This window comes from Adiantum capillus-veneris, chromosome 9, assembly GCF_014529385.1.
Source record: "Adiantum capillus-veneris isolate H3 chromosome 9, ASM1452938v2, whole genome shotgun sequence".
NCBI lineage: Eukaryota > Viridiplantae > Streptophyta > Polypodiopsida > Polypodiales > Pteridaceae > Adiantum > Adiantum capillus-veneris.
Window position 1 is genome coordinate 68815314 of NC_140939.1, and position 14787 is coordinate 68830100.

A 14787-nucleotide genomic window follows, 5' to 3' on the forward strand; every position below is an offset into this window, starting at 1 on the left:
CCTTAATTTTTGTTATATGGCCGAGTGTTCTCACCTCCATTTCAAGTAGCGCGAGATAGATTAATGAAAGAGTAGGTGGTGGGTTCAAGTTGCGAGGGCTCAATCAATTAAAATCTTTTTATTCCTATGAATAAACGGACGATTAAGATTGTTCGAAGATCGTGGACCATTGATCCCACCTGACAAGGGGGTGTCAAATAGTTCCGAGGAGGCCCGCCCCTTATGTAGCCATTAGAATTTAGCAATGGGCCTCCTGCAGGGCTATTCAAAGAAAATACATTTTAAAGTTTTTGTAGAAGAAGGGGGAAAGAGCAGGAGCTGGACAAGTGGGACGGTACAAAGAGGACACCTACACACGAGAACGAGAGAGAGAGAGAGCGCGCGCGCGCGAGGGAGCTTAGATTGCTATTTGCTACTGAGAGCAAGCGAACTTTGTATCTAAGGAGAGAGAGCTTGCTTTGTATCTGAGATTGCTGCTCGAGATTGGGCAGCTCTCTGCATGTGTGAATATGGGAGCTTTACACAGCCGTGAATTGTCGCCTATCTTGCAAGAAGCAGGCTGGCACACTCCATCATCGCCGCCATCGTCAGAGAAAGCCAAGAGAAATGAAGCCCATTTCAGCGCTGCTTCTCCCAGTGAGCCCCCCTCAAAAGCAGGCAGCATAGACATGTACTCACGTTGCTTCTATGCGGCTTGTGCAGCCGGAGGTATTCTCAGCTGTGGCCTCACCCATCCTGCCCTCACCCCTCTCGATCTCGTCAAATGCAATATGCAGGTATTCATTTCTCTCTCTTTTTTTTTTGTACCATGCCTTGTACAATGCTTTACTGTTTACGGTGGCGCCGTCATTGAAGACTTCGAACTCGAATGGTGAACATTGCACTGATGAGGATGGAGCTCATGTTCACATTGTTTTGTGGGTGCCAACCACAAGTATTTTATTGTACTGTTGAAGTTGTAGTAGAAACCCAGTTACTCATAGATTTGGGCACATAGCCATTTGATGAGTTCTCCTCCACTCGTGGGAGAGGAAAAGAGGGGATGTTGCGTTTGCTGAAGTAGTAACAAATCTTGAGAAAATTGCTATTCTACGGCACAGAGAGAAATCTAAGGAGTCCTAATCTCCTTACTATTTTGTAATATCCCAAATGCGATAATATGTTACCAGTTAAGGGAAGAGGAAAACTTTCATCTTAACCCAGATACAAATGAATGAGACTGAGCAACATATCTAGTCTAATCCTTCATCTTGCATGTAAATTGGCGGATCTAAATATCGTATGTTACATGTGACATCCGCATGTACCATCAGATCAAAGCTTATTCTCAATTGCTAGCAAAATCACCAAGTAACCTGCTTTGGACCTTGTGGTGCATATGATAGCTACAGGATAGACCTTTCATCCTTGATGTTGGGTTGATCACGTATAGCATGAGGCAATGTGCTTCAGATCATATTCAGAGACTTTGTAACAAGAGTTTGTATGATCGAGGCAATGCTTACTCAAATAAAAATGCATGATCCAAGATTGCGCTTACATCAACGGAAGAGTTGTGTGATTCACAAAGAGTTCATTTCTTTAAGAAGAATTGAAGCTAGTTGTAGCTCCTTAATGCCATTGATCTTTAAGCAAGTAGCCATTTGCACCATGATCAACATTTATCACTTCTTGTTTTTTATCGCATACCTGATTTCTTGGGGGGTCCACTATTAGGAACCTCCCTATGTAATGTGCGTTTGCAAGGTATTTAGAAAAACCCCTTGTTAAAATGTTGACATGAATTCTATTGACCCGTTTTTTTTAATTTATCAAAGGGTTCTTTCCCAAAAAGGATTTAAGAAATCCCTCTTGTTATTGTATCTTTGCTAAATTGCTTAAATTTTTAAAAATAGAAAACTTTTCCTGTTGAACTCACATGGTATATTAACATGATTACATGGTGAACCCTACGGGCCTGATTTTTACTGTGAAGATTCGTAATGCACATGATTTTACAATGTTTTTTGTGAGAGCATAGATGTCTTTGACATTTTTTCGTTTTGGTAACAGATTGATCCAATCAAATATAAAAGCATTGCAAGTGGTTTTAGTATCCTTTGGAAGGAGCAGGGGTTCAGGGGCCTTTTCAAGGGCTGGGTGCCAACATTGCTTGGCTATAGTGCGCAAGGAGCCTGCAAATTTTGCTTTTACGAGTTCTTCAAAAAGTACTATTCAGACATGGCAGGTGCTGAGAATGCAGCAAAGTACAAATCTCTAATATACCTAGCTGGGGCTGCGTCTGCAGAGTTCATTGCGGATGTAGCATTGTGTCCACTTGAAGCGGTAAAAGTGCGCGTGCAAACCCAGCCAAACTTTGCACGAGGTTTGGCTGATGGTTTTCCAAAATTTGTTGCTTCAGAGGGGTACCTTGGGTATGTCCTACACTTCTTTTTCTCTGACTTGAGGTTTGATCTGTGTGTGTTTGTATTGCATTGCGTCCCATTTTGTCGACTGACTCTTTGTTTCATGTCTCCTTATAATGTCTTGTTCAGTAACATTTGACAGGTTGTACAAGGGTATAGTGCCACTTTGGGGACGGCAAATTCCTTGTAAGTTAGTTCCTTACTGTGTGGTACTTTATGTTGCCTTCATTTGTAATGCAGAGTTGTGGATGGTTTAATCTCGGGGGGTTCAATATTTGTAAATCCACCATATCATGTCCGTTCCAAGGCCTAATTTAGAAACCCCATATGAAGATTTTTCATGAATATAACTCAGCCCACATTTCTAGTTTAATGTGCTTTTTGTTAACATCATTCTGTCCCTTGTGTTAAAACCCGGCAATTTCTCGCTGCCATATATAGATTTCTCACCCTTTTCTAGTTTAATGAGCTCTTTGTTAACATCATTCTGTCCCGTGTGTTAAAACCTGGCAATTTCATGCACTTTCAGATACCATGATGAAGTTTGCCTGCTTTGAGAAGGCGGTAGAGCTTATTTACCATAACATGGTGCCTGCCCCAAAGAATGAGTGCTCAAAACCAACACAATTGGCAGTCAGCTTTGCTGGTGGGTATGTCGCAGGAGTTTTCTGTGCCATCGTTTCTCATCCTGCAGACAACCTAGTTTCTTTCCTAAATAGTTCAAATGGGGCTACCATTGGTGATGTAAGGCTCTTCTTACATGCTTTATAAATCATGATGATGTCCATCTTTTAGTTTTGGTAACTGCCTTCCTTTTTGTATGAAGGCTATTCAAAAGCTTGGTCCGGCTGGCCTCTTTACGCACGGTCTTCCTCTTCGTATTGTGATGATTGGGGCATTAACTGGAGCCCAATGGGGAATTTATGACGCCTTCAAAGTCTTTGTGGGATTGTAAGTAAAACCAGAACTCATTGTCCTGGTGATGTTGGTAGATGTGCATGCGTGAATGCGTGTAGAAAGCTTGTGACACCGCTAAGTACCATGAATGTTTCATTTTATAGTATGCTCTAATGGCTGCTTGTTAACTTGCCGATTGCCGTTCAGGCCGACTACTGGCGGCAGCGATACAAAGAAGTAAAGAGGCACTTGCATGTGATGTCTCCATTCCTGATTACATTTGATGATTCTGCAATTATAGGATGGGCACAGAATGTTTGCAAGGGGACTTGTGTGCGCCAGTGGTTCCATGGTATCTTTTCTTCAACCTGTCCCTGCGCTTATGTATCATTCCTCATAGTAGGCTTGGCTTCATGTTGTTCAAACTCTTGCATGTAATATGATCCCCATTGCCTTGGCTGTAATTTTACTACAATTACCTATTTCTTTTAAAAGTTCCATGTACTAGTGCTTTGGCAACTGTATGCCGCTTTCTCTCGCATGGATACGATTGCTCCTCTCAAATATTTTTGGCCCTTGACTAGCCTTCTCTACGCATAATTGTGCCATGGCAGCTTTCTGTTTGCACCATTTTTGCAGCGTCGTGCATAGATTCTAAATTTGGCGTCTTCAGAAGATACCTTGTATGTTTATTTTTTGGAACAAATCAATGGAGCATATATATGTGCGCACACATGCGATGTACATATGTGCATGCAACACTTCCAAATGTGTGTGCATGCACTCACTTGCATTTAGTGTATCTGTGTCCATACATCAGATTTTAATTTTATATTTATACATGTGTGCACGTGCACGCAGCATGCGTACACATGAACTTGTACATGCCCTGGAAGTTTGCAAATTTGTAAGCCGATCTGTGCAGAGACACGTGTACTTGCTGGTGGGTGTATTTATTCCCTTGTGTGTCCCAGTGTCGGGCCCTTCATTGATTGTTTGCATTATCCAACCCCTCCCCGTCTCTTTCTCTCTCCTCACTCTCTCTCAATCTCTTTTAAAAAAAAGTGTCTAAAAGAGCTCATGGCGGTGTGGACTTTTTTTTTTTCGAGAGATAAAGAGAGATGGAGGAGAGATAGAAAGAGACGGAGGAGGAGGGGATCGCATATGGGCGAGGGAAGCCTGGAAGGGAAGAGGTTGAGGAGGTGGAGATCGTGCATGATGTAGGATCAACATATCTGTGCTGATGTGCGTCAAGCGACCTTAAACTCTGTCACAAGTAGAGCTTCTACATGTTGATGCAGCCCGGCCTAATCTTGTGTCACACCATTGTTTTTGGTGTTGTGGGTTGAGTAGGGTTTTCCCCAACCCAATTAAGCATCGAGTGTGAAGAATTGTGGTGTTGGACTAAGCGAGGCAATGTAGGGACAGCACGTGCTCCTACGAGGCAAGAGTTCAGAACTTTTGGTGGGGACGGATAGAGGCAGCAAAAGGAGACCGGAGAGGCGTATCTGCTAAATCACACCTCTCTCTCTCTCTCTCAATACATATTGGCTCACATTTAACTAAATTGGATTATTAATTGGAAAGATTCCCCTCACTCCCCACCACCCTTTCATTTTTATGATATGCACCTCTTCTACGCACCACGCACCCCCCCCGCAAGGGCCCCTCACCTCTCTCCATAGCCCTCGACTACATCAATCATCCTATGAGCGACCACGATGCCAAGAATCTTCGACTAACAACCTCACATGGCAGTTCTTCTTGTGCGAGCCCACACGCCCTCGATGGTGCGGACACATGAGAGAGAGTGCAATTCTCCATAGTCAATCGCATGTGCAATGCTACGAATTTTGGGAAATTCCACAAGACAAACAATTTTTCAATATTGTTGATACATACCTCTCTCTTAGTCATGCTCTCTCTCTCTCTGGTCTGAAGCACATACTGGCATTGTCACATCACTTGCAACACTCTATCCTCTCGGACGGTAGCTTGCCATTAGCACTTGAATCACTCTTTGTGCTCATCCGCTTGCCGCGATTGCTCATTCGCTTGTACGCCATCGCTCGTCTCTCTCTCTCTCTCTCTCTCTCTCTCTCTCTCTCTCTCCCCCCCCCCCCCCCCCCCCCCCCTCCTCTGCACCCGCATGCAAGAGCTACTTAATGGGCTCAAAGGGTACCCCCAACTCCCTTTTTTTCAGTCTGTGGAGGTCAAGGGAGAAAGTAATTACCACAGTGTTGATCATCGCTGCATCTAGAGAAAGAGAGAGAAAATCATGAAATGATAGAGAAGGCATTGCGCCTCCACAGCAGTGTCGTGCTCTACCTGCGCCTTCCACCCCAGACTACAACCGCCGCTCTCAAACCATTTGTCTCCCTTGCTCTGCCTTCTTGCACACAACTTCCCAAATTCTTCGAAGCCCTTGACCATGCACACACATGAGCTGGTTAGAATATCCTACTCTTGCACTCCAAGACTGACAAGGGAAAAAAAAAAAACTCTCTCTCTCCCTTCGTCTTCACGCTCTCCAATGGTGTTGTTATAAACACCCTATTCTAGTCCTCGTCGCTTGCCCAACACCCAAGCCTTCATGCCTAGAACTTCCTCAAGTCCACTTTTCAGCACCCAAAGCCCTCCCTTGACACCTTTCCTTTGCATGCTTCAGACCAACGTGAGAGAGTGAGACAGATTTCCCACAACTAGAAAAAAAAAACTTTTTTGGTTAAATAGTAATGCATGGCAGGTCGCCCTCTGCGCGCTCTATCAATTTCCCTATCTCTCCTTGTCTGCCCGTCGCCCGCTGCCCGTCGCCCGCCAACTGCCTGCTTTTAGTGTTGCATCGCCTCACTTTCCACTCTCTGTGCACCTTACTCTCTCTTGGTAGAAAAGAAACTCTTTGAAAGAGCGCACGCCGGCGCGCGCTCTTTCAGGGAGAGAGAGAGAGAGAGAGAGAGAGAGAGAGAGAGAGAGAGAGAATTCTTTCAGCACCGCGCAAAGGAGGTGACGGCGCGCTTTAACAGCGTGAAACCATGGCAGGCGGTCTCAAGAAACATCTCAAACGTCTCAATGCTAAATAGTCTCGCTCGCATACACGTCTCATACACGTCTCTGCTAAATAGTCTCACTCTCATGCTTACCATGATCACGCCCCATTGCCCCATTTTTTAATTCTGTGCACGTCCTTCAATGGATCTAGGGTTAACTTCTTCACGGAGAGTTTGCGTTTTTCTTGTCCCTCCTAAAATTCATGTTGGGTCCTCCTCTCTTGGTGGTGACTTTGTGCCCAAGCCCTCTCCTGGACCACATAAGACGAGGGAATGTCTGCCGATGGTTGTCTCGTTGAGGAATCGATTGAAGTATGCCTTGGCCTATCGTGAAGTGGTTGTCATTGCAATGTAGCCACTCATATCTGTGGATGGGAAAGTAAGGATGGACAAGTGTTACCTTGTTGGGTTTATGGATGTTGTGTTCATTGCAAAAATCGGAGAGAACTTTCGGCTCCTTTATGATAGCAAGGGAAGATTCACTTTGCACTCCCTCAGTCTTGAAGAGTCTAAGTACAAGCTATGCAAGGTCCGAGATGCCTCCTTCCGTGAGAAGGAGATTCCCTACATCACTACATTTGATAGGTGCACCATTCGCAATCCAGATCCCCTTATCAAGGCCAATGACACCATTAAAGTTGAAATTGAGACCGGAAAGGTTGTAGAGTTCATCAAGTTTGACATTGGCAACATTGTTATGGTTATTGGTGGTCGCAACTGAGGCAGGATTGGGATTATCAAGCACCGTGAAAAGCATAAGGGAAGTTTCGAAGTTGTGCATGTAAAAGATGCTACCGATCAAGAGTTTGCCACCCGGCTTGGCAATGTGTTTACTATTGGTAAAGGAAGCAAGCCCTGGGTGACTCTACCAAGAGGCAAGGGTATTAAGCTGTCAATTGTTGAAGAAGCCAAGAAGAAAGCAGGAGCTCTAAAGGGAGCTGTGGCTTGAGTTTCTTTTTTGAGGAGGCTTCTCTTTTGTAGATTGATGTTCCCTTTTGAGGTATAGTACTAGGGTCTCTTGACAAAAAGAGTCTTTTGAACCTGGCTTGGCTTATGATCATGTGAAACTCATTTTTGAACTCAAGCGAATTTTGAATGCTACGATTTCTTTTACTTTTGGGACATTTTAAGATGAGTGTATCCAAGCTTGTTATTAGGATTAAGGCAATGCTTTCGATATCTCGAATGAGGAATTTTGAAGAAGTGTATCTAAGTTTTGTATTGTGCTCTTATGGTGAGCAAGAGTCTTCAGATCTGCTTTTTTCTAGAGAGAGAGAGAGAGAGATGGCTTCCAGCAAGCGCATGGTCACAGGGTTTCTGGTGCTAATGGTGGCGATGGCCGAACTGAGTGGTGCCGCAGCGTAGCCGCATCCTTCCGCACTTCAATGTGCATCCTTGTTGAATCTGGTGCCGGCTTGCTAGGATCTCTGACTCTCTATGTGTGAAGCTTACCTTGCCCAACCTATTGCTCACCACCTGCCTTGGCCTCAACATCAACATCGCCTGCATAATCTTTGGCAACAACGAAAACTACGTTTGATTGGTCACCATCGCCTACATTGACCTACCTTAGCATGCACTGCTCTTCATTTATGGTCATTTGTAGTTAGATTCCTGCATGCTGAAATCAAGTTCTCCATCATGCTAGCTCGCTCATGTACTACTTTTTTGGCAAATTTGCATTGACACTTCCTTCTTCTTTAAAAGAGAGAGAGAGAGAGAGAAGGAGAGAGAGAGAGAGAGAGAGAGAGAGAGAGAGAGAGAGAGAGAGAAATGAGGGATTTTGTGTGTGCTATTGTAGCCATCCCATCTCGTCAGCACTTTCCTCTCTCACCGACAAGCTGTGTAAAGTTTCCTCGCCATCACCTCTACCTCTCTCTTCTCGTCCATGTAGGTGCTTTTTGGTATAGGCCATCCAATGCTCGGTTGTATCGTGCAGCCTTGTTGCTACAGTATGGGGTATTGTACGTGCAAGTGCCATCTTTGATCACTCAACCCCAGCCAATTCCAATCTGTCTTCTTACGATCAACACGATCCTTCATCTTGCCATCGAACGGGATCTTGCCCCTGGTCTAGTGTGTGACTGCTCTATGTTTTGCATGAGTTGATGAATAGATGAGCAAGAAAGTGCCCATGGCCGAACTCAAAACCACTATTGAGTCCGACCCCAAGCCCGAGCCCAAAGGTGGCGCTCAAATCCTCCATAGGGTCTCCTCTAGCCTGGCTCCCATCTTGCAAACCTCGGAGACCACGAGGCTTGATGCCCTCAAGCGAGTATGGGACTACATCAAGGCTCAAAAGCTCCATAGTAGTACTAAGAAATCGCAGATCTTATGTGATCCTCCGCTTAAGAAGGCATTTGGACGAGACAATGTTAAGGTGTCAAAAGTGCTCAAGTACTTGCCAGTCTCCACTTGTCAAGAAAGGTTTGGTGGGGTTGTCTTCTTTGTCTAAGTCAATTTTCACCAAAAGACTTAAAAATGTTCCAAGGATCCTCTATCCTCTTGATTGAGAGAGAGAGAGAGAGAGAGAGAGAGAGAGAGAGAGAGAGAGGATCCTACGAGTAAGTGTTCACCAAAACCTTTTGTAGGAACTAATGGAAAAAAAACAATGAATATTTTAACAAAAAATTTTGGATTTTTACCAAGTTTTATACTAAACTCCTCCAAATTTAGCCAGTTTCCTTCAATGCCACCCTCAAAACTAGCCTGGAATTTTTGAATATTGTTTCCTTCAATGCCACCCTCTTTCACATTGTATGGTAAAAAATCACAATCGAAAAGTGCCAAAATCTTTTGTTGTTTTTGTGGATTGATTAAAAAAGACATATATTGGTCAATTAAAGAAAAACATGAGTTTATTGTAACCAAAGAAGTCTTTCATAGTGTTTGTCTGACATGTGTCATGTAAAAAGGGTGCCCTTGTATGAAGATCACAACCTTGTAGTATGGGCAGGGCAAGACGACATGGAAGGGATGATTGGTGTATAAATGAACTAATGAGGTGCTATCAAATTGATATGGCTAAGAGGAGGAAGGATGCACATGCCTCAAGTATAAATGACAATTAAGAACCAAAGTACTAGACAAGGGAGCACTTACCTTACAAAAAGAAACATAGAATGACTAGCATTAAGTAAAGGTCTAGAACTCTTATTAGTCTATCAACCTTACTTCATGCTCAAACATGTGAAGCCCAAGCGAGAAAAATCCAAGCCAAAGAAGAGTAGAAGCAGAGGAGATTACAATTAAATAAATAGAGATTGAGCCAGAAGATAATATTTTTAGATATTGTGTTACTTTTTTAAAAAGTAAACTTTGATCTTTTGGAATTTAGGAGGTAGTCTATCCATTGAAAAATCTTTTTGCTGTAGTACATCAGTATATAGCCAACAATAAATATTTTGTTGATGATAAAATTTACTATTTGCGTACAAACACTTGCTCGGGTTTGTCTTTGCTCGAAAAAACTCGCTTGGTGCGTGGTAAGACTCCAGAAGATAAGGCTTTCAATTTTTCACTAGAATTAACATATTACTATTAGGTTAATATATATTTTGATCCATAAATTTTTTTGACCTTTCATAAGATTGGAGACTAACCTTTACTTGATGAGGACATGGGTTTAGTGTGAATAGAAACTCATTAGATGTTGTCATAATAATATTATAAGTGTCAAACATTACTCTAATTTTGATTGTAGATGATCATAGAATACTCATAGAATCCTCGGGTCTCTTAGGAAATGGAGATAGCTAGAAATTTTATTTTTTTTTGGTAAAACAAACAAGACGTTGCCCAATTTTTTTGGGATATTAGATTTTTAGACATTAATTGCACCTAGATGTTTGTTTAGTTGTTGGTTTCTTTGTAAATTCTAACATCGATAACAAGTGGAAGGGGTCAGTGAGACCTGTCTTCCCAAGCAATGCCAATACTAACATGCTCGTGTTTCTTGGATGGTGTCAGGTAATAGTCTCCTACCTTGGGATTACAATGGCAACCACAACAATAGTAGCAAGTCATCATCCGTAAGCTGATTCCAATTTTTGACATTACCATAAATGTCCTTGGATATTTTTATTTTTCCTCAAGAATAATTGTATACAAACTCCATGAATATAAAATGTTATAATTGTCATATTGTAAAGTTTGGTTTGTATCTTTTGGCAAGCTTTAAATCTCATTTTTTGCATACACATATGATTTGTTCTAATTCCATTGTATAATTCAATAGTTTGCACATGTCAAACTATTGTTAGATAATCAAACATAAACACACACACGCGTTCCTAACTAGCTCTTGGTCACGGGCTAATACCATACAATGGGCTTAGACCTATATTAAGTTTTGACCATACCTACCCAATCCAAGAGGATGGGTTAGGGGTCTTGGGCTCCTAATATGTTTGGGTATACCTTAGCCTGAATCTAGAGTTTCACCTTAAGTTGACCCACCTAATCCAAGTGAATGGGTTTGGGGCCCTTTGGGCTCCTAATTGGTCAAGGTAGGGTAACACTCTTAACTTTCTTAACTATATTAACCATGTTTATTGTTTTGATATACATGTTTCACTTGTGAAGATTGGGTGGACACTTTAATCATATCCATGGTTTTTCTTGTTTTATGACTATTTATCATTTTTAATTTGGCCCACCCAATCCAAGAGGATATGTTGGGGTCCAGTGGACTCTTATTCCGGTCAAGGGCAGATAACATGAATATAGATGCTTACCATATACGTAACTCTAGTCATGGCACATCATCATCTACTTCTAAAAGTGGACTACCTAACCCACCATGATAGTTTGGAAAGATTTTTTCATTCATCTAGTCAATGAGAGGTACAACTATTTTTTAATGTTGTGCACAGAGGATTGAGAATGATAATGTTATCAATTTTGTGTTTAGCTCAAAATAGCATTATAATTGTACTCATATGAGCTTGGTTTTGTAGGATCTTGGATGGTTTCCATGAACAAACACTTATACCATCTATTAAAATAGAGATCAATTCAATAGGTATGTGCAATAGTAAGGGACTATCTCCTATTCACTACTCTATTTACTATAATTTGATAAATAGCATCTTATCTTAGATTCAATGCCTTTTAAAGTCGGGCACCACTTTATGGTACCCTATTCACCACTTATGGCCCCTACTTGAACATTGCAACACAATTTTCCTTGGTTGTTTTTTGTCTCATTTGATACAACTTGGTTGGTAGGGTTCCACATGGTGGGAGCTACCTCCAACCCTATGGACCCTCTCCTGCGGTTGGGGGAGTGCCACACACACATGCACGTGCGCACGTGCACACACACACACACACACACACACACACACACACACACACAAAATCTTGATAACAAATAGTAGCTAGATTATCATACAATTTGGTATCCCTCTATCTATACTGTACCTTGAACTCTACTTCAAAGCTTGCTATTACGTTTTTCTGTCTTAACCCTGAGCTCACTATGATTTTCTACTCCACCCTAGTACATACACACACTCAAGAATTTAGTCTTGTTTTTTAATATTGTTGCCTCCTAATATGGGAATTTTTGTGGCATACTATCATAATGGTTTCAATCTCCAACATACACCCATGTACACCCACACATTATGAGACTGCCAATTCTAGCCCATACCTCCTACCTTGCAGTCCTCTACCCAACCCTTGCACAAGTAGGCACATGAAATTGACTAAGGTCAACACAAAAAGGCCCTCTCAAGGTCTCACAAAATTGGTTTAAAAAAAACAAATTGGTGGTGCGGTGGATCTTATTAGAGCTACTTGATCCCTAGCAATAATTGGCAAGCACCCTTGGGAACATCTTGTGGAGGGTCAATGGACATGACTTGGTTGCCTCCTTGATCATACAAATTACCTTGATCAATCTCTTCTCTGTAGATTTGATCTCTCTATCTTCTTTTTTCTCCATCCAATGAGATAACTGACTTTCTGCTCATTTGACAACACATGAACATGCATGTGTAGAGCATTAGATCCTTTCTTTAAAATAATGTGTACAACTCAAAGTTTTGAGATGGATATCTCGTGCTCTACAAGCTGGAACCCTCGTATGTATTTCTTGTTCTTGATCTTCTTGCATGTATAGAATGACCTCTTTTGGATTCTTCTTGTGTATAAAGAACACACCCATGCACTTACCTCATGTCTCCATCACAAAATCAAGCTGTCTCTATCCACAACCCCTTGCCCATTCGATGTTGATTTCCTCTGCTCAGCACACCTATTTTCACCACACAAATGCATGTGCATAGGCAAATCATTCATGTAGGTTGCTCACTCATAGGTTGACTACTCTAAGTTGCTATGTTTAGTAAAGTTTCCCTGATGTATGGTTTGCACATGGAACATAACAGAGATGAGTAAGATACACATCTTATCTGGTGGAAACTTTAATGTAATTCTTGAATATATATGTTTTTTCCCCATTATATTCACACCCCTACACACAACTATGACCTACTCCACCAATAATATTTGTCAAACCCTTACAAGAATTCTATCTGTAGGATGAACCTTCTTTTGAGAACTTTACTCTGGGTGCATCTCGGACCAGAGAAAATGTGACAATTTTCTTTTCATGGGGTTGAACTGACACCTTAGTGGCCAGTGCATTTGCAATAGATCTGCCTAGTGAAGAAACCAATATTGGGAATGAATTCCAATGGTTTTCATTAAAAGCCCCACGCTAGTGCTCATCTCTTCATGCATGTTCTTGGCTCTCATAGAGGGTCAATTTTCTTGGCCTACCCACCCTATCTACACACACTTACCTGCCTTGTTCTACCTCATGGCATCGTTAGAGAGTGTATTGTGTACATCACTCTCTCTCTCTCTCTCTCTCTCTCTCTCTCTCTCTCTCTCTCTCTCTCTCTCTCTCTCTCTTCTACACATACACAGGGCATCAATAGCATGGATACATCAAACACCCTTTGTTTACAAACTTACCTGCCTACTCCCTTGCTTGCTATGCCTCACGACAGCTTTGAAGCACATATTTCCTATATCATGCACACATACACAAACATAGTTGTGACTCGCTTGCTCAGTAGAATACTCACCTACCTTTGCCTCCTTGTGTAGTGAGTTACACACTCTCTCTCTCTCTCTCTCTCTCTCTCTCTCTCTCTCTCTCTCTCTCTCTCTCTCTCTCTCTCTCTCTCACACACACACACACACACACACACACACTCACTCTTGGTTGCATCATCAACTACAAGTATCCCCTATTTTTTAGACTCTCTCTCACGGGTGCATGTGCACACACACACACACACACACACACACACACACACACACACACACACACACACACACACACACACACACACACACACACACACACACACACACACACACACACACACACACACACACACACACGCACGCACGCACACACACACCACCATGAGAGCGTGTACACACGCAAGTACAACTGGTAACTTGAAAACAACTTTGGCTAATCACAGGATGGCATTGCTTGTTCATGAAAATAGCCTATGATCCAAGACATGGATGAAAACAGAAAACATCTCTTCATTAGATCAAGATTTTGCAACATTTTGATCAACATACAGCTAGGTGCCCGTGCACCTACTTAATACATTTAGATTTTTAACTTGTAACTATGTGATTTCTATTGTTTGTAATACTTTTTAGTTCTTGTAAGTTCTCGCTTTCAGTTCACCCAGTGTGATAACTCTAAACCACATCGGTAGCGTAGTAATAGTAGGATATTTTAGCATATGTGGGTGTACATAGCTTATACAACATGAGGATACTTATCACACATAACACACACTTGAGTACAATCATTTGAATGATTTTTTGTATTTTGGAATTTAGGATCTATTCTATAAATATTAGCTTGTTGGCCTTTTTGAGAGTTGTTGGTCCTTTTACGATGACCAGTTGGCTAGATTGTTTGATAAACTTGCTGACTTTTCAAGCTCGACTGCATATTATTACATATATATCTTTGAAGCATAATTTCTCTTGGTTTTTTTTTAAAATTAACCCGTCTTTGGAGAGTAGAAGTGGTGTGAACGATGGAAATAATCAATTGCATGCTTTTTATATGGATTTTATAGAAGGACTTTAAAGATCTTGAATAGCCTAGTCACCTTTTTCTATTTCTTAAATTAATTGCATGATTTCTATTGACTTTATATAGATGGGAAACAACATCCACTCATCAACAAAGTTTGGATAAGACCTAGTTTTGATCCGTTAGCATTTGTTTTTGACTTTGGAATTGTTTCCATGTATGTATGAGTCTCTAATTATCGACTGGCCTAGTATTTATTTTCGTACATTACTTGTTATACATCCCACTTATTATGAGATTTACCCTATTATGTATGTAAGTTAATAAATTTTAATATTGTTAATACAATTGT

General features: G+C 41.6%; 1 protein-coding gene and 1 pseudogene across 1 annotated transcript; both read left to right on the forward strand.

Annotated features, from left to right (window-relative positions):
* The first annotated feature begins 311 nt into the window (after positions 1–311).
* Positions 312–3940, forward strand: LOC147450632 (mitochondrial phosphate carrier protein 3, mitochondrial-like). Its single transcript, XM_086520761.1, has 6 exons — positions 312–776; positions 2053–2414; positions 2548–2591; positions 2935–3149; positions 3232–3356; positions 3510–3940. The coding sequence occupies exons 1-6, from the start codon at positions 510–512 to the stop codon at positions 3541–3543; spliced, it is 1047 nt and encodes a 348-aa protein (XP_086376887.1). The 5' UTR covers positions 312–509; the 3' UTR covers positions 3544–3940.
* A 2394-nt stretch (positions 3941–6334) lies between these two features.
* LOC147450633 (small ribosomal subunit protein eS4z-like) lies at positions 6335–7298 on the forward strand (annotated as a pseudogene).
* Positions 7299–14787: the final 7489 nt, after the last annotated feature.

Bases quoted from the DNA above. Each gene is read 5' to 3' on its own strand.
- LOC147450632 (XM_086520761.1), top strand. From the start codon at position 510: ATGGGAGCTTTACACAGCCGTGAATTGTCGCCTATCTTGCAAGAAGCA. The intron at 777-2,052 runs GTATTCATTTCT...TTTTGGTAACAG, and splicing joins TCGTCAAATGCAATATGCAG to ATTGATCCAATCAAATATAA. The intron at 2,415-2,547 runs GTATGTCCTACA...AACATTTGACAG, and splicing joins GCTTCAGAGGGGTACCTTGG to GTTGTACAAGGGTATAGTGC.